The 19,865-nt window shown below is 37.1% G+C and overlaps 1 protein-coding gene across 1 annotated transcript; it reads left to right on the top strand.

Moving 5' to 3' along the window:
* The first annotated feature begins 4,919 nt into the window (after window positions 1-4,919).
* Window positions 4,920-18,222, top strand: cxcl2 (C-X-C motif chemokine ligand 2). The gene is made up of 4 exons (XM_002941769.5): window positions 4,920-5,113; window positions 6,278-6,404; window positions 14,373-14,456; window positions 16,642-18,222. The coding sequence occupies exons 1-4, from the start codon at window positions 5,038-5,040 to the stop codon at window positions 16,658-16,660; spliced, it is 306 nt and encodes a 101-aa protein (XP_002941815.1). The 5' UTR covers window positions 4,920-5,037; the 3' UTR covers window positions 16,661-18,222.
* The last annotated feature ends 1,643 nt before the right edge of the window (window positions 18,223-19,865 follow it).

Below are 19,865 nucleotides of genomic sequence, written 5' to 3'. Positions count from 1 at the left end.
AATGACACAACTAACCTATAGAGGGTGCAGACCAGGTGGAGAAGTTTAAGTGGAGTCACGGATGATTTGCATGTACATTCATTGAATATAAATATACAGGTATATGTGAAATTACTATAACTAATAAGTACTGTATAAAATGTTAAGCTTCCGGAGTAGCATATTTCTAAACTGAACGTCTAGCAGGCTCTTCTGATTTTGTTTCATTCTACAAAATCGTTTTGCTCTTTGTACGTACTATATATACATATTCCTCCTCTGTGCATCTCTATAACTGCTTTTTTTGCATGCCTGGAAACTCCAGTGTACTGTGCTATGATTCCAGAGAATTTCCCGAGTATACATTCTGAAGGGAGAGGTGCCATTGACAGCATGTAGAATTTGTAGTTTACCTTATAACTTGCTGCAATTTTGTAACTTTTCAACATTTTTCAAAATTAAATATGCTCTTTTGAAGTTTTCTGCTGGAGAAGCGCCATTAACTAACGCGTTTTATGAAAAACATGTTTTTCTGTGACCAAAAAGAAATGACCCACCCTACTCTGTAGTAGTAGTATATAAATGTCGCACATCCAATAAATCATATAAATGAGATTGTTGCACATAGATGTGGCTTATATCATATATTACATGTAAGGCTAAAGCCACACTTAGGGGGCTGATTCATCAAAGTACGAGTTTGAATCCCCAAATGGGTAAAATTCGGATTAGATACGATAATTGCTGATGATCACAAATGTCATGAAAATGCTTATGAAAAAATTGTATTAGTCACGATAATATCGTATTGGCGATCCGAAAGTCACAAAATTTTTGCATCGAATGATTGGAAACGGCAGGAAAACCTTTCTGACTTTGATCCTTCAGTGCATGATTTTGGAAGCCTCCCATAGGACTCAATGGCACTCTGCAGCTCCAACCTGGCTTGTACTCGTTGTGACAATACGATTTTGTTGTGTAATTTTTAATGCACAGTACGAAAAAGCCACGCAAATTAATGAAAAAATTGTCAAAAATACACAAGGTACGAAAACTTAGAAAAAAAGTGATTTTTTTTGTATTTGGAGCCGATCGTACCTTGATAAATAGGCCCCTTAGCGTATGGCATATATTTATACATATGCTCCTACCTGTGCCTGCACTCGAATGAATGAAATATGCTCGGGTGCAGGCAATATTAAGACACGCAGGCACATGTAGCCGATATCTGATGAAGATTACGTTTTTTGGTGGATATCGGCTACATGTGCCTCATTCGGATGCATGCACAAGGTAGGCTAAACTTACAGTTGTAAGTGTTTTACAGCTTGCCCAGAATACGCCCCTGTGTGGCATTAGCCTAACAAACTCAGGCACTCCATATGACTCAAAAGGTAAATTAAGTTCTAAACTCCCACATTTGATAAAAGAGATAACAAATTTGGGCAGAACACAGAACTTAATAAAAAAGGAAAATATTATTATAGTAACTTCGAAGGGCCAACATTTCAGCTCACAGCCTTAAGGTCACTTTAATGCATTTATTATCATAAATATTGTTTTTATTTTAAAGTCTTGTGTTCTGACAAACTTTGTTTTTTATATATATATATATATATATATAGGTGCATGGATAAGCCAGCACTCACGGGACTTTTAACAACAGTAAAAAATAAAAGATTATACCAAAGCAAAGCGTCACAGCATGGTTTCTTTATTCATCCGACGTTTCAGTTCCAGCAGGAACTTTCATCTCCCTGATGAAAGTTCCTGCTGGAACTGAAACGTCGGATGAATAAAGAAACCATGCTGTGACGCTTTGCTTTGGTATAATCTTTTATTTTTTACTGTTGTTAAAAGTCCCGTGAGTGCTGGCTTATCCATGCACCTAGATTCATTTTTTACTGGCATTAGCACCCGGGCATTTTCTATTGTTTGTGGAGTGCTACCTGTCCTGGAACTATATATATATATATATATATAATGCATGTAAGTATATATATATATACATATATATCCAAAAAAAGAGCAGCAACACCGAGTTATATTCCAAAAACAATCAATTGTGTATTAAAAACGCATGAACAGCCTGTTCATGCATTTTTAATACACAATTGATTGTTTTTGAAATATAACTCGGTGTTGCTGGTCTTTTTTGGATATTTAAATCATTTACCTTGCACCCGAGCTAGGAGCTGAAGCAGAGTGCCACCCTGGGTTCGCTATACACACATATATATATGTCATTAGATGCACATGTGCAATTTTTCTTGTTCACGTCAAGAACCAACCCTTGAACAATGCAAATGAGATTTTGATTGCTGGAGTTTGCGCTTCTGTAAAAAAAATTTTTTTTTACAACACTTCCACCTAGTGGGGAAAAATATTGTCTTTCCATTTATGTAACTTTAGATTTTATACATTTGTTCCCTTCCATCTGAAATGGATTGTAAGCCCAATAGGATTCCTTTTACCTACAGTGTTATTCACTAAATCAGTGCTGTCCAACTGGCAGTCCATGACCCCCCACCTGTCTGGCTGCTTTGATGGCTTACCTTTGTGTAAGATTTAAATGGTATCAGTACTGAGATTAAATGGCCCCCTGCATGGTTCAGTCTTTAGATTCAGGCTGTAATCCTCCTGTATTGCTTAAACATGTAATCCCTTGTACTGTTCTCACCTTTTAATCCCTGCATTGTTTAACCCCCTGCATTGTTCACACCTCAGGCTCAGACTGTAAGCAACTACATTGTTCACCTCTTCACACCTCAGAGTAGGAGCAGTGCCGGCATTGTGTCACTGTATGTACTGCCTGTGTGTAAGGCACACACAGGCAGCTAAGGGCAGGCAGATTATTGCACACAGGTGGGGTAGGGCAGGCAGAGTATGGCACACACAGGCTGGGGAGGAAGATGTATATGGATTTAAGGGCGTGTCTTAATATGACATAATATAATTCTTCCACATTTGAATTATAGTTGATATCCCCATAGTGCATACCATGCATTGGGGTTTTTGCTGCGCTACCACCGTTGATGTGGGCATGGTCTTAAAAGCTCTTGTGATAACATGGGAGTTGTTTGAAGTGGGTGTGGTTTAAAAAAGGGGAGTGGTCAAAACTGGCTCTCATTAGCGGCTCTCCACTATGTATGCTAGAGAAATTTCGGCTCTTGGTACCACAGAAGTTGGACAGCACTGCACTAAATGTGTAAGTGTGTGTATAAATGTTAAAGCTGCATAAGTTGAATAATTTTCCCTCAGTGGAGTCTTGCTCTGGACAAATGGAGTCTACTTATGTATGACATACCTACACAACTGTGATCTGAATACAGCATTTTGGGGAACAATAATAAAGCTGTATATTACTAATGCAAACTTAGATATACATAGTAACATACATAGTAAGTTAGGTTGAAAAAAGACGTACGTCCATCATGTTCAACCATAATGCCTATAACCTGCCTAACTTCTAGCTGATCCAGAGGAAGGCAAAAAAAAAAAACCCCATCTGAAGCCTCTCTATATATAGCAACACTCATTTTTACAGCAGTATGGCCTCTAGTTCGTTCATGCTGTCCAGGTTGGCTAAGCCTCACTCACGCTAAGATTCCCAGATCATATGGAAATTTGGAGATGCTTCTGGAAAATACAGTTAAAAGGACTGTATTATTAAATTAACGTAGTCCAGTAACTTGCATGTAGTAGAAGCACCTCCGATTTTTCAAATGATCTGGTAATCTTAAACCAAGATCCTTGTCCACTAAGATAGTTTCTTTGTCAGATATCACCAGTAGTACAGGATAGAATATACAAAGTAAAGGTAACTAAAGTGGAGCAACTGCCAAGAGGCATGCAGTACACAAAAGAAGTGTCAAAACAACACCAGCATTAGGGTGGCATGTTTAAAACCCTTATGAAAATAATGCAATTTAAAACAACTTTTCTATATACTGGTGTATTCAACACCAGTATGCTTAGGACCTGGGGTTTTCTGGATAAGGGGTCTTTCTGAAATATAAAAATTCAACGTTAATCAACCCAGTAGGATTGTTTTATTATTATAGACAAAAAGGAAATGATTATTAATGTACATTATTTAAACCTCCCAAATTAGGTGCTTTCTGGATAATGAGTTTCCGGATAACAGATCCCATACTTGTACATAAAAGCAACAATGATAAGTAATAAATCAAGGACATTGTTAATGAAAGCAGAATTTGCTTGTCCCTTTCTGCACAGCTAATACTGAAGAAGTCTGCTCTCTTCTAGCCATTTCCTGCAATTCTTGGCATGCGTCTTCCCAGGTTTGTTAATCAGTTGGCTTCTGTTTCAAAAATTAGAACTAGTAATACAGAACTGTCTTTTATACTGAAGGTATAGAGGAATGCTGTTTAGAAATATGTTCTTTTTATGGCTTTACATCCCCTTTACAGTTACCAGACTATATGAAGAAATCAGTGACACCTCTGTTAAATGCATTAAATACAATCAGCACAGCCCTTTTAGCTGGATTTTTGAGAAGTGTCCTTGAGTTTTTTTAACATGATTTTGTAAACTTAGGTTAAATGTCAGTTGAAATTTTATAAATAAAATGTATATAAAGGAATTTCCATCAATAACATTTTCATCAGTGTGTGTCCATTATAATACATTTAAGTTTAAGAGAATAATATATTGCTGTTTTAACTATTTACAGATCAAAAGCTAACCTTTCAATAACTGTTATAATATAATAACTTAACTTCTATTGCAGCCAGTAAGGTCATGGCCTTTCAAAGTCAACGTTCTCATATATCTTCCCCATCCTTGACCCATATTTCCTCTGCAAATGTACACAATAACTACATGACAAGCTTTCCTTGGAAAGATGCAGATATTGCAGCAACTACAAGGGGCGGAGAATAGACTTTGGAATTCCCTCCTTTCTTTCTGGGATAATTATAAATCTAGAAGGCAGTCGGTACAAGCTGAGAATGGGAAGCCAGTGTATTCCTGTATAACAATTAATTTGCTTGTTGCCCACTCATCTAACCTGCAAGCACCTCTACAATCTCCAGTATGCAGAGCCAGAGAAATTCACTGTACATGATTGGTTTCATTCTGCTTTTATCTCATTGTCTTCCAGCATCCTATGGTAAGAAATATTCCTATTTAGTTTACATTACTGATACAATGAATACAAGGAAGGAAGGCATTAACAAAAAAATTATTTTTTTTCTACATGATATATGAGTATGTGTGGCACATGGATAGTATACGGATTTGTTTTATTTTTAATATCTATTCATTTCAATTCTATGGCACTCAGTATGCTAAATCATTACTGCTGTACATACAATTTATACACAATAAGGGAAAGGGATTTTATGAGCTCCTGAAATATCTAATCTTTTTCTCAAAAATCCAAAAATGTATTGTGGAGTTCTTGGGTAGTACATCTGAAACATATTTTTCATAGCTATTCTTGCCTGTTTTGGTTAAACCAGAGAGCAATATTACAGCATCTCCATTTCTGAATTATGCTGCATATAAAACAAATGACTGGACATCATCAGCTGAAAGGTCTTTATAACATTCTCTAAGTCCCAAGTATTCTGTATAAACGATCCTATACCTGTATCCTAAGACAGATGGCAGCAGTTCACACTGACACCAATGCAAAGGTATGGTTGGATGTTTTGTTGCCCATGAGGAGTTGGTTTAGCACTGATGACAAAACATTGAGTCTGCTATCACCATTAGCTTTTGCTTTGTCTTTTGGATAACTTGGAGTATCAATGCAAATTCCTACATTTGAATTAGTCTGCTGCAGGGGCAATACTAAAAGCAAGTCAGTCCCAGTCCCATATACAGGTATGGGACCTGTTATCCAGAATGCTCAGGACCAAGGGTATTCCGGATAAGGGGTCTTTCCGTAATTTGGATCTCAGTACCTTAATTCTACTAAAAAATCAATAAAACATTAATTAAACCCAATAGGATTGTTTTGCATCCAATAAGGATTAATTATATCTTAGTTGGGATCAATTAAAAGGTTCTGTTTTATTTCTACATAGAAAAAGGAAATCAGTTTTAAAATTCTGAATTATTTGATTAAAATGGAGTCTATGGGAGACAGGCATCCCGTAATTCGGAGCTTTCTGGATAACGGGTTTCCGGATAAGGGGTCCCATACCTGTATTAGGTGATTTAATGGTGTTTTTAGCAGTTTATCAACCAGACCACCCAGATATTAGCAAAACATATTGTCTATTTGTCTAATACATTATCTTTAGTAATTTTTTAAATTTATTTGCAGGAGACTCAATAATGAGGGAACTGCGTTGCCAATGTATCTCTACTGTATCAACCCCCTTTCACAAAAAACACATTCGCTCCTTAGAGGTTACTCCAAATGGTCCTCATTGTCCCAGGGTGGAAGTAATGTAAGTATAAATATTAAAGTAAACACGTGGGGTTAATGTAGTCACAGTGGGCAAATCTGTATCTGTGCCGTAGCCATGTGTTACCCATAGCAACCAATTAGCCAGTAGAAGAAATCTCTGCTTAGTCACTATTAGCTACTGCAGAAAATTGAGCATTAATAAATGAGCCTCATAAGCATTACAGTGATGTTCAATAATAAATGCTGGAAGTAATGACTATGAATGGTACATTTTCCTGTACCCTATGTCAGAAATGCAACTTCAACACATCCCTGGGTTTTATAAAGCATTGCTCAGCTTACTGTCATGTGGTTTTAATACAGGGTCTTTTCATGATCTTGGTAATCCTACTAATATCCAAAGGGAAAAGCTGTCAGGCAGTTAACAAATGTAGTCAGAGCTTTATCAAAGGTTATTTTTTGTTCTTTCTTTTTTTTTTTGCAAAGCAAGGCTCTTTGTAACTTTAATCTACTGACCTTAAATTTCCAATGATCATTTGCTAAACATATCCATACAATGAAGGAATTCATTACATTTCCTCCAGTCTAGATACTTTGAGAAAAGTATACCCCATATTTAAAATATTTTTGTATAGATATACTGTGTGTGTGTATATATATATATATATATATATATATATATAATTATTCTGATATGGGCATTTGCATTATTAAATGTTAAAATCAATGTACCAGTGACACTTCTGTGATTTTTTTCGTTCATTTGCGCAAATTTTTCGTACTTTGAGACAAATTGCACGACAGTTTGTGCGACAAAATCGTATTTGTCACAACGGGTATGAAAGTTTTGGATTCATTCAAGCTGCGGTATCGTGACTTGCCTTGGGCCAGGTTGGAGCTGCAGAGTGCCAATAGATACTGTTCTATTATTGCAGAGAGAAACTAAACCATTTTTAAAAAATATAATTATTTGCTTATAATGGAGTCTAAGTAAGTTTGCCTTTCCGTAATTCAGAACTTTCTGGATAATGGATCCCATACCTGTACAGGTATGGGATCTGTCATCCAAAAGCCCATTATTCAGAAAGTTCAGAAATATGGGTTAGCAATCTCCCTTTGACTCCATTTTAAGTAATTCATACTTTAAAAAATGATTTCCCTTTTCTCTGTAATAATTAAACAGTACCTTGTACTTGATACATTACACAGAAGCTAGAAATTGTACATTGCTTAATTTTTCTTTTACATTTTTCACATCCTCTTTAATAGATAAAGGGACTTTTGAGATTAACACTCTTGAAGTAGCAAAGTCATGGTTATAGTTGAAAATTGCTCAGCTGGATTCAACAGACCTTCTATATCTAAAGATATAAAGATATACATACATATCTGGTCATACACAGGCAAATATTAACTGTCAGTTTGGTCATGTCCTGAGGCTTCCGGCTTGTCTAGGGACCTAGAATGACACCGTACCTGATTAATTTCTAGCTTATTTAGATATTGTTCAGGTTGGGTAGAAAATCCTGTCTGCCAAGGACCACAAGTAGAGGCTCTCTGCTAGTGGGTATGCACAGCCCCTAGCCTCCCATGCATGCCGCAGGACACTAAGGGGCCAAATGACCAGATCAGTCCAATGGGCCCGTCACTCAAGTGGTTAAATCAGCACAGAGACACTATTTTTAGCTGCCTTTACAAAGAAGTAAATCTTCTTCTGTATATCCATCTTAAAGGGGATGTTCACCTTTGAACAAAAGACTAAGGGGCTGATTTACTTACCCACGAATCCGACCCGAATTGGAAAAGTTCCGACTTGAAAACGAACATTTTGCGACTTTTTCGTATGTTTTGCGATTTTTTCGGATTCTTTACGAATTTTTCGTTACAATACGATTTTTGCGTAAAAACGCGAGTTTTTCGTATCCATTACGAAAGTTGCGTAAAAAGTTGCGCTTTTTTCGTAGCGTTAAAACTTACGCGAAAAGTTGCGCATTTTTCGTAGCGTTAAAACTTAAAAGGTGCAAAGTTTCGCGTAAGTTTTAACGCTACGAAAAAAGCGCAACTTTTTGCGCAAGTTTTAACGCTACGAAAAATCGCCAGATTTTACGCAACTTTCGTAATGGCTACGAAAAACTCGCGTTTTTACGCAAAAATCGTATTGGTAACGAAAAATTCGTAAAGAATCCGAAAAAATCGCAAAAAATACGAAAAAATCGCAAAATACCGATCATTACGAAAAAAACGCAACATAAAAAAACACAACATAAATTACAAAAATGTTTTCAATGGTGTAAGCTGTTCACTTTCCCTTAAGAAGAGTTATGAGCTTTTTTAGAATGAAGAAGTTGGTAAATCAGGATGATTTTTCTTCTTGAAATCTGGAACTTCTATTGTACAACTGTAAGTATGAAACCCATAAGTTAGAAATTCATATATATTTCTTATTAAAGACAAAATAACTTAATATTTGTAACACATAGCAATAACAATGTTTGGGTAGTACACACAACAGAAAAATAGTTTTTATGTTTATTCTTTCTCTATGCATTCTTTTCAGGATAACTTTCCTGCATTTGGGTTTTAGGATGTCCATGATATAATAATCCCACCAGTTTGTATCTTGGTATGTTAGTGCATTGTTTTAGTAACGCTTGCCATTATATTCTTAAATTGTCCGTTCTCATCTATTCTGTTTATGATTCCTGTCAGCGCTGGCAATTGCCAAATTCTGAGGTGAGGCAGATAGTTTAGAAAGTCAATATTTTCTTATCTTATCTTTTTGACATCAGAGTTAATCACTTTTCACAGTATAACAAATAATTATTGTGCAGAAGACAATATTAGCCCAGGTGATTTAGTTGGAAGCATACCCAGCAGCAAGATAAGAGGATAACACATGAGGTCCTGAGCCATTTGAGCAGAGTATACAAAGTTGCCTATATGAAGGCAAGGGAAAACAGAACATGCAAAGATATGGGACTTAGAGTAAGACATTTAAAAAGCATGTTGGTACATGCCTTTGATGTTGCAAAGGACACTTTTTAAAGACTAACAGATATGGCGCCTTCACTAATAGATATGTGTTTGCTGTTTTAATGTGGTCCTGATAAATCACAGAGCAACCAGACATTTTCCCAGAGCAACCAAAGACTTGACTCCTAGACAACTGTAATCTGGAAGATTAATGATATCTAACTCCCCCTTGCAAGAGAGTTTACAAAGACATTATTTCAGTAGATAGAGTAAATCATCAGCAAGTTGAAACATACATGCCAAGTGAGCTGCAGGGGATGCTGGGAGTTGTATTGAAACAATAACTTTAGGGCATTTTATTCCTATAAAACTACAATTTACCTTTTGTAATACTTTTAAATAAATTTTGTTGGAACAATAACTTGCACCACTGTTTCTGCAATAAAAAGGTGTATCTGCATGTGAAAATTGCAGGAGGGTGACTGGCAGGGGATCTAAGCCTCCTGGTGAGCAGCACAAAACCCAAATATATATATTTATATATATAATATATGAACAATAAGTTGCTTTACTGTTATATGTACAAATAAAGCACCCGGCTCCATTTACTCCTTTACTTTCCCTTTGCACATGTTTGCTGTTGAGAGGTGTGGCCTCATGACATGCCACAGCAAATCAGCTTTCACTCTGTTCTGTCACTCAAACATTTCTGCGTCACAGACCAGGGAGCCAGAGATTCTGGAGGGTGGGGGATGGGAGACTGCTTTAATAATTAACCATAACTTTGTAACGGTGCAAAATTTTTAAAAGCTATAAATTGATTTTATAGATTAATAGATTTTATATTTTCAATTTTATTAAAAAAATTACAATAGTAATAAGATAATTTAGAGCAATATGCTTTAGAATTACTGATGACAGTCTCTACATGTCTTTTACCAGAGGTAATTCTCAGTATTTTTTATGGCAGGGTTTTTTCTGGTGTATAGTCGTGAAAAAGTAGCTGCTACTAGTGGCTCCCTGTGTCTTCACCCTTATACTTTCATGCTTTTCCCCCTTTTTTCCCCACCAGTTGCTTTTTTGCTGAATGGCAACAGTTTGAGCAAACATTATCAATAAAGGTATTAGCATGTGATTGTGTGTGTTGGTGGAACCCATTAAGGTAACCCTGAAAGTACTGCCAACTCAAAGCTGCTGTTAATTTAAAGGAAAAAGAAAGTCAAAGTCACTTGGGGGTGCCAAAATGTTAGGCACTCCCAAGTGACTTTGACCACCTACCTTTTACCCCGGGCTGGTGCCCCTGTGAGGAGAGAACAGCACCAGCCCGGGGTAGCTGCCGGCTCTTACTTCTTCCTGACTCGCTGCGCGCGCATGCGCAGTAGAGTGAAAAGCCGAACTTATTAAAGTCGGCTTTTCACTCTACTGCGCATGCGCCCACCGCTGGCATTTCAGCAACGGAAGCAGGGAGAAGGAAGCGATCCGCTCCAGGTACCCCGGGCTGGTGCTGTTTTCTCCTAACAGGGGCACCAGCCTGGGGTACGAGGTAAGCGGTTAAAGTCACTTGGGGGTGCCTAACATTTTAGCACCCCCAAGTGATTTTGCCTTTCGTTTTCCTTTAAGGGTTCTTTCGTCTGAGCACCCTGTTCTTTACAGTTTCATGCAATTAATCAGAGAAGACTGAATGGTAATAGTGTGTATAGAAGCACTGTACTTTTTAACATGCTCCCTACATGTTCTTTTTCCAATTCCCCTCTGTCAGATAAACATGGAATGTGAGGATAGGTCACCACAGCCTTCCCTAAACAAAGTAGGAAAGAGTTCTCAATTTGGGTAACAAAGCTACATTTGCTACTTAATGTGGGTCCCCGGAGAAAAAGGTTAAGAAATGCTGTCTTAGGTTAAAGCCACGCAAAAGGTAGTTGCTGTGATTTTGACTTTAAGACACTTATAGTTACTGTGTATTCATAAATTTATGGTTACTGTGTATTTAAAACTTACGCACTGCCTAGTGAATTCAATCACTGACTTTATTCCTTCGGTAGCACTAGTCCCCCACTTTAACTTTATTTCCCAGACGTCGCTAGCACAGACTTAGGGCTCTGGCACATTAGTCGCCCGCGAACAGAGACTTTTGTCGCGGGCGACTAATCTCCCCCGTGTGCCAGAGCCCTTAAGGGCTCACTTACAACCACAGGCTCAGTTGTGGTTGCACAAAAAGGGACTCCATTCATTAGGTACAATACTTGCATCCAAAGATGCTGGCGACTTTTTGGATTTGCATGCAAGTGTGCCTATTATCAATGGGGAACAACAGAGCTACCACCATTTTAAAGGAGAAGGAAAGGCTAATAAAGTGTTAATCTCGAGCTAAAGGCATACCTTCGCATACCCGTGACTTTTTCGTGAATTGTCGCGACTTTTTCGTAGCCGTTACGACTTTTCGTACTGACTTCTTATTGAGCGCTAGTAAATGGCGGGCAAACCTTTCTGATTTTTTCGCGGCAGCTACAAAAAAGTCGCGACAATTCATAACTGCTACGAAAAAGTCGCGACAATTTACGAAAAAGTCGCGACGGTGACGAAAAAATCTCAAAATACCGATCATTACGAAAAAAATGCATTTGGGCGCTTTCGATCCGTTCGTGGATTAGTAAATCGGCCCCTATGAGGAAGCTTCCTGCTGATTGGCTCAGATCACACATTCCTAGGGGGGGGAAGGGCGTTCTTAGCATTCTTATGGGAGGGGGGAGCAGGAGAGGGGAAAGAGGAGAGAGCTGCTCAGACTCTGGTGCAGGGAAAAAGGAGACAAGAAATCCTTTCTTTTGATAGAGGGCTTAGTGCAGTGTTTCTGTGAGTGCTTATGGCTGTATTTACATAGACCTTTCTGATAAACCTTACTTAATTTTTATCTTTCCTTCTCCTTTAGGGCTCTGGCACACGGGGGAGATTAGTCGCCCGCGACAAAACTCCCTGTTCGCGGGCGACTAATCTCCCCGAGTTGCCTACCCCTGCCATCCCACCGGCGAACATGTAAGTCGCTGGCGAGATGGCAGACGCGGCGGCGCAATCTCGCGCAAATCGCCGAAAAAGACTCGCGAGTCTTTTTCGGCGATTTCCTGAAATCGCCCCGCCACGTGTGCCATCCCGCCGGCGACTTACATGTTCGCCGGCGGGATGGCGGGTCATAGCAACTCGGGGAGATTAGTCGCCCGCAAACAGGGAGTTTTGTCGCGGGCGACTAATCTGCCCCGTGTGCCAGAGCCCTTAAGCTGGTGGTTATTACAGTGCACCCTCTGCAGGATGCGTCATTACATGCAGCAGAATTATACCCAGTGCATCACAAGTAGATGTAATAATAATGCTGAATGCCATAAACAGCACAATTGTCACATAGCTGCAACTAGAACCCCAATAAAATTGCATGTATGTACATCTGTACTTTGCATACGAAATGTAGAAATTTAATGAGACATGCCTCAGTGAAAACACAACAGCTTTACTGTTTTCTAGTAAAGGTTCTGTAAAGGTTCAAGCACTGGTTAAATCACAGTAAAGGTTTAACCACCGGCGCATTAAGAGCATAGAACAATGAACTTTATGTATAAATATTCCCCTATAAATGCTACTTGAAAATCTATTTGGAGTTCCCTTCTTTACTGCAGCTTATTATACAACCTCAAAATTTCAGCTAAAAGGTCAATTTCTATCATTTGTTAAAATTTTGAGAAAAATATAAAAAGCCTATAAAATAAAACTTTTTATTTGCAATTTTACAAAACACATTCATTTTTCACAAAGTTATTTGTAAATTGCTTTTTAAATTTGTGTTTATTTATTCCTTCCTATATTTCTTTGTGACACATGAAACAGTGTAGCGGAAGTCATTTTTTCTTCAGGTCTGTCAATCAGGCTTCAGGGGTCATAGCTAGTAGTGCATACAATAAAAGAGACAGGCAAATGTTGCTTTTGATTTTATTTAATATGTATTTAAAAACCACCAACATATCCCACCGTGCTGTACAACAGAAGGATGTATGCATCAGACATACAAATTACAAATACTAATCAATATTACAAATATATTTATAAATAGGTTCATATTTTCAATTAATGTATATTGAAGAGTTACTTAAAATGACATTGTCTTTCATTAAAAGTTTCATAAAACGCATCACTAGGTTCTCTGATATCCATGAATCCATGCAATATATTAAATAAATATAAACACTTTTTACAAAAGTGTGTAAAAATAGTTGCATTTGCAATTAGTAATTTTGTAATGGTAAATAACTTGGTTATTCACTATTCTACTATCACTGCAGAATACTGCTATTGGCCTCCTGTATAGGTATTGTGATTATCTTGTGATGAGTCTCTGCTTCTACAGTATTCTAGATCCCTACCTAGATAGTTCTGCATAAAAAAGACAATAAAATTGTGGGTGTCCAGCCTCCTTCCCCCTGGACCTTAAATGTTCTAGACCCCTACAGCAGGTCTGGTTGCCGCCTGATAGCAGCCCTGACTATAAGATACAACAATTCCATTCATTTCCTTATAATTAAAATTGTTTCTTTTGTATGGGGCTTCCTGACAGGCCTGCTGAGCAATCTCAACTGGACAGGTTTAAAAACCCAGTTCAATGAAGACCTCATTAATACAGTGATATGCTGCTCATCCTATCTTCTGTAGGCTCAATTGCAAAATCCGATTTCATTTCCACATGGGTGGCAAAATATCTCAATATTATTGATGGGGATAGTTCTGTATGATAAATCTGGTTGTTGGTCATGTAATTTAGTGTTATAGACAAATACTTGCTATATTAGGGCAGTTGCTACCGAAACACATGTATGCAGGATTGCTTTAAAACACAAAACAAAGATATACAAAGGTAAAGATGATAAATATGAAATAAATAACAAGCACTTTGGCATAAGATTTCTTTGAGTTCCACTTTTATATATCTTGCCCTGAGTCTTAATACATATTGCACATCCAACAGATGTTTACTTGTTTTTCCTTTCTTCTTGCTTAGTGTGACGTTACGCAATGGAGTCCAACACTGTTTAAATCCAAAAGCCAAGTGGTTAACCACCGTTGTCAAAAAGATTCTTAAAAGGTAAACTCAGTTATTTTGCAAGAATGTTTGCATACTTGAAATATAGAGTATTAACAATTAGCTGGAATACATATGTGGAAATTCTAGCAGTTACAAATCACTGCTGGGAGACACAGGGAAGAGGATGAGGATGAGGAGTTCCAGGCCTGGAGTTTGCTAAGAGTAGTTATGAGCGAATCTGTCTCATTTCGATTTACTGAAAAATTAGCAAAAAAATGCATTAAAGTCAATAGTCGACAACTTTTCACCAAATTTTTTTTGATGAAACATGGAATTTTGCTGCAAGGTGAAAATCCATGCCTGGTGAAAAAATTTGCTCACTAGCTAAGAGTAGTTATGTTCTGCCTCTTACAATTACTCTTCTGTAACCTTTATGGAAAGGCAACTACCCAGTGCAGCAAAAAGGAAGATGCAATTTCAAATCTAAAAGTGTTGTGATCCTATGCCTGTGCTGAGTAAGATGAAATAAATAAATATACATCATTCAGCCTATTACAAAAGGCTTTGAGCACTGACAGCCTAAAAATGTCTGTACACAGATGCCTTTTTATGATGTAAATACTTTATTTGCAATTCCTAAAAGGTGAACTGCGCCATTAAACTTTAATTTCTCCTATTAAATTTTCATTGGGGCAATATTTACTCTTTCTAGCTGATGTGTTTGTACATTGAGAGGTTGTACAATGTAGCACCAAGTTAATTAGGTAATTAGGTTTACTGTTATGTGAAAGTCCTTTTTTAAACTGTAAAGGGAAAATGATTGTTACCACTTAACTAAAATGATAATGACCGTTTCCAAATGTATCTGGAAAGTGTCACTATCTCTTTAAAACTCCCCAGCTGCCTCTCTGCACACTGTCTCAGTAGCTGAGGGCTGCTTGGAGGTGGCATCAAAGGCTGAGGACAAAGGTATAGAATTAGCCAGCCTAGGAATTTGAACCCATAACCCTAAAATCAGTTAGTAAGATATCAGAAGGGAACTACAAAATGTAGCCTTAAGGGTAATCGCCAAGGAGATGGGGGGAACAGTTCCACAGTAAGTTCAACAACTTAAAGTTTATTATTAAGAGAGATAAGGACACTTCCTGATTTTCAAAATATTTATGATATAGTCTTTGAAAAAACAAATGTATCCTAATTATAAGTGGGATTCCTCCTTACAATTATTTTCTATTAAACCATAGTTTGGGGTTGATTTATTAGATTTTCCGAATTATTGAAAAAAAAGAGTAGAATGAGATTTTAGGGCTTTTAGGGCTTAGTTGTTTGCATGCTTCAAATTGAGATTTTCCACTTCAAGCTTTGGGTAAATTTGCTAGTAATGAAGAGCAAACTGTGTTCCAGATAGTATTTTTCTAATCCACGAATCCGAATCACGAATGGGAAAAAATCGTATTGGAAACGAAAATTTCGGAAGATCGCAAATATCACGAAAATGCTTACGAAAAAATCGTATTAGTCACGATAATATCGTATTGGCGATCTGAAAGTCACAAAATTTTCATACCGAACAATTGTAAACAGCGGTAAAACCTTTCCGATTTTTTCGTGCAAAAGTTGTGCGGCGTACGAAAAAGTCGTGCGGCGTACGAAAAAGTCGTGCGGAGTGTTTGCATGAACGCTCGAGCGTTCGTGCTTTTGTAAATGTGCCCCTTAGTGTTTGCTACTGGACACCTAAATTGATGATAAAGTCATAAAAAGAAAAGAATCTAAGGGGCAGATTTATCAAAATGTGAAATTACAGCTCCCTATAGAAAAATATACCCCCTGTCTATTAATTCCTAAAGATTCTTAGAAGCATAATTATTGGAGGGTGAAACTAAGTTATAATTTACCCATTGATAAATACACTTCTAAAACTCCCATAGGAATGATTAGAAAGGGGGTAACTTTTTCTGTGGTGAGTTCTAATTTCTAACAAATTATGGGGCAAATTTACTAAAACGCCAAAATTTCTCTTTTTTTTATTTTATCTTCAAATTCGACTAAATTCTTTTCCTGAATGTCTAATATTTACTAAAAAAAAAAGTCACAAGGAGAAGTCACTGCGAGATAAGCTGTTTATTAAATAAAAAATCTAAATTGAGTTTAAAATAAAAAAGTTAGTTAAATAGTTAGTTAGTAGTTAGTAAATAAGCCCTATGTCTCACAATATTAATTGTTTTTATTTCCCTTCTTGATACAGGAATTCACAGAAGAAATGAAGAACTAAAGTTTCCATCGGTTTCTTTATATTAGGTGTGTTTTGCAGTTCCTCATATCATCCAGCAGTCTATTTGTTCTCAATAAACAGTATGCAGTGGCTTAACTACCGTAGGGCAGAAGGTACAAGTTCATCCGGCTCAAAGAAGATATCTTGTTTCTCTCTAACAGGATCACGCCACCACACAAGTTTTTGCAGGGGTGTGCGTAGGGGAACCCGCGTTAACAGTTTTCTCCTGTGGGTTTGCAGTTATGCCACTAACAGTATCAGCTCAACAACCTGGTTTTCAAATGGGTCACATGTTATGAGTGAATAAGTTAGCACACAGATATGAGAAGAAAATTCTCAGAACATTAAAGGAACAAGTTTTGGCACCATAAAATGAGTCAAAAGCAGCTTCTAAAGGCACAGAACATAGAACAAGCAAGGTTTGCTATGTTATAGTAAAGTCACCCTAAGTACATTTACTGTATAGTGGAAGAAAATATATTCTGCAGCATGAGCAATCTAAGCTGTAACCCTACAAATGTCGCCCCTCTCCGCCTATGGTTATGTTACATGGATATGAATTATATGAATCGTATTTATTTTAATGTAGCACTGGTTTCAGGGAAAAATCTATCTAAATGATTCAGCTTAATGGTTATGTTTATTCTTCATATGCTCCTTTTAAAACAATGAGCCAATGTTATGGGCTTATTGTTATCGCAGAGCACTCCACTTGAGACATCCTATTTCTGTACATGTATGATCTGGAAACCCATTATCCAGAAAGCTCTGAATTATGGTAAGTCTATATACATTAGACTTCATTGTAAACAAAAAAAAAAAATCACATTTTTAAAAATGATTTAATTTTTCTCTTTAATAATAAAACAGTACCTTGTACTTGATTCCAACTAAGATACTGTATAATGAATCCTTACTGGAGGCAAAACAATCCTATTGGGTTTATTTAATGTTACAATTATTTTTTGTGTGTAAATTATGGAAAGATCCCTTATCCATAAAAGCCCAGGTCCCAAGAATTCTGGATAATAAGTCCCATATCTGAATCTGATTTATACAAATACATAAGGGTTGCTATAATTTTTATCAGCGTAGGGGTGGGGGCTGGGATTTTAGATTTTTCTCTCTTGAGAGATAGTTGTGGAATTGACAAGATACTGTAACTGCAATTGTGATTATTGTTCATTATAATTCATTATACTTTATTTTATTTAAGCCTAAATTAATGAGAAATATATTTCCATTTAATATGTGTTATTGCACCATGCATTTTTTATGTTGATCTTACTCATCCTAATAAACTTTTCCATACTACATTTACTAATAGTTACATATAGTTAGTTACATCTAGTTATATCTAACATAGCAGTTGTCCCATACTAGACATAATAGGAGCAATGAGATTCAAAAGTCTAGGGCATATACATCTCCCTGTATGTATAACTATTATATATATATAATTTTTTTTACTGTAAAATACTCTATATTTATAAAAATATAGGGTATATACATTTCATATATTACATTTTTTAAATAAAGTAGCTTTTTTTCAAAGGCTGTCTGTCTGCTATTTTGTGTTTGATTTGTATGTCTCCTAACTTGGTACTTTCAGAGTAATGAAAAATGTGTTATATGACAGATCTACAGTCGCACAACACATATTACATGTGCAGATTTATCAAAATGTGAGTTTGGAGCTTAATACATAAAAACTCATTCATAGGAATCCCAGAGGAATGTATGGAACATGAGTGAATTTTTATGTATTATGCTCTAAACTCACATTTTGATAAATCTGCCCTTTAATAAATCACAATAAATAAATAAATCACAAATCATAAAAAAAAATATAGACATTAGTAAATGAACCCCAATATGTAGAAACATGGACTGCTTCATTGCCCTGTGCATCTAGTAATAGCCACAGTTTAATGTAAGAGCATTAGAATAGAATACTGTTCTTATAGTACTATGAATGCAGGATAGGTATAGGAAATTATATTTTTATAATTAATAAATCATCAGCAGAGTACATAAAATTCGTCATCACAATTCAACTTACCAGAGTGCAAGTGCCAGCAATTTGTATACTTATATACGTATGTATATGGTATACAGGTAATACACTTAAAGGACAAGGAAAGGCAAAGTCACTTGGGGGTGCCAAAATGTTAGGCACCCCCAAGTGAATTAAATCGCTTTCCTTTTACCCCGGGCTGGTGCCCCTGTTAGGAGGGCCCGGGGTAGCTGCAGCGCTTCCTCCTTCCTACTTCGCGTGCGAGCGCATGCGCAGTAGAGTGAAAAAGCCGAACTTTAACAGAGAAGTCGGCTTTTCACTGCGCATGCGCCGGTCGTGGGGTCCCGGCAAAACGAAGCCGGAAGGAGGAAGCGCTACGCTCCAGGTACCCCGGGCTGGTGCGGTTTTCTCCTAACAGGGGCACCAGCCCGGGGTACGAGGTAAGCGATTAAAGTCACTTGGGGGTGCCTAACATTTTAGCACCCCCAAGTGACTTAGCCTTTCCTTCTCCTTTAAGGAGTACTTCACCTTGACAACACTTATTCGACAAATAATAACTAAGTATGCTTATATAAAGTGAGAATACAGATACAACTGTAAACCCCCTGCTTCCAATGCATAATGCCCGTGTCCTATTTTAAAGGAAAACTGGAATATACTGTATATCATACCCCCCAACTGTCCCGCTTTTAATAGCGCATCCCGCTGTCCCGGATAGTTCAATGAATGTCCTGCATTTCCGTAATAGATTACAGAAACGCGGGACATTCACTGTACCACCTAGTTCCATTGCATTCTGGGTATTGTAATTCTATATAAACCTTACCAGCAAACAAACTACATTACACAACATGCAGTGGCTTCAAAATAATTTATAATTTACATAGAAAAGAGGGTCACTAACACTGGCTAATACTTTAATGGCCTGTCCGCTAAAAATTATGCTTCCTCCCAATGTTAGTAATAGGGAAGAAAGGTAAGAGAATATACAGTATATAGCTATAAACAGCACACAATAAGATGTACAGTTCTCCAATTCCACAGTGGCAGTCTTGTTTTTTTCCTTGTTACTCCCTTTATCTAACCATGTAGTGTTTCTACACATTGGTATCAAGTTCTCCACTCCGATACTAACATGCAGAGACAGTATATCATTAGATAGGAGAACCTGATAAAAATG

Source organism: Xenopus tropicalis, chromosome 1 (genome assembly GCF_000004195.4).
Source record: "Xenopus tropicalis strain Nigerian chromosome 1, UCB_Xtro_10.0, whole genome shotgun sequence".
Classification (NCBI taxonomy): domain Eukaryota; kingdom Metazoa; phylum Chordata; class Amphibia; order Anura; family Pipidae; genus Xenopus; species Xenopus tropicalis.
This window is presented reverse-complemented; position numbering and strand designations above follow the sequence as displayed.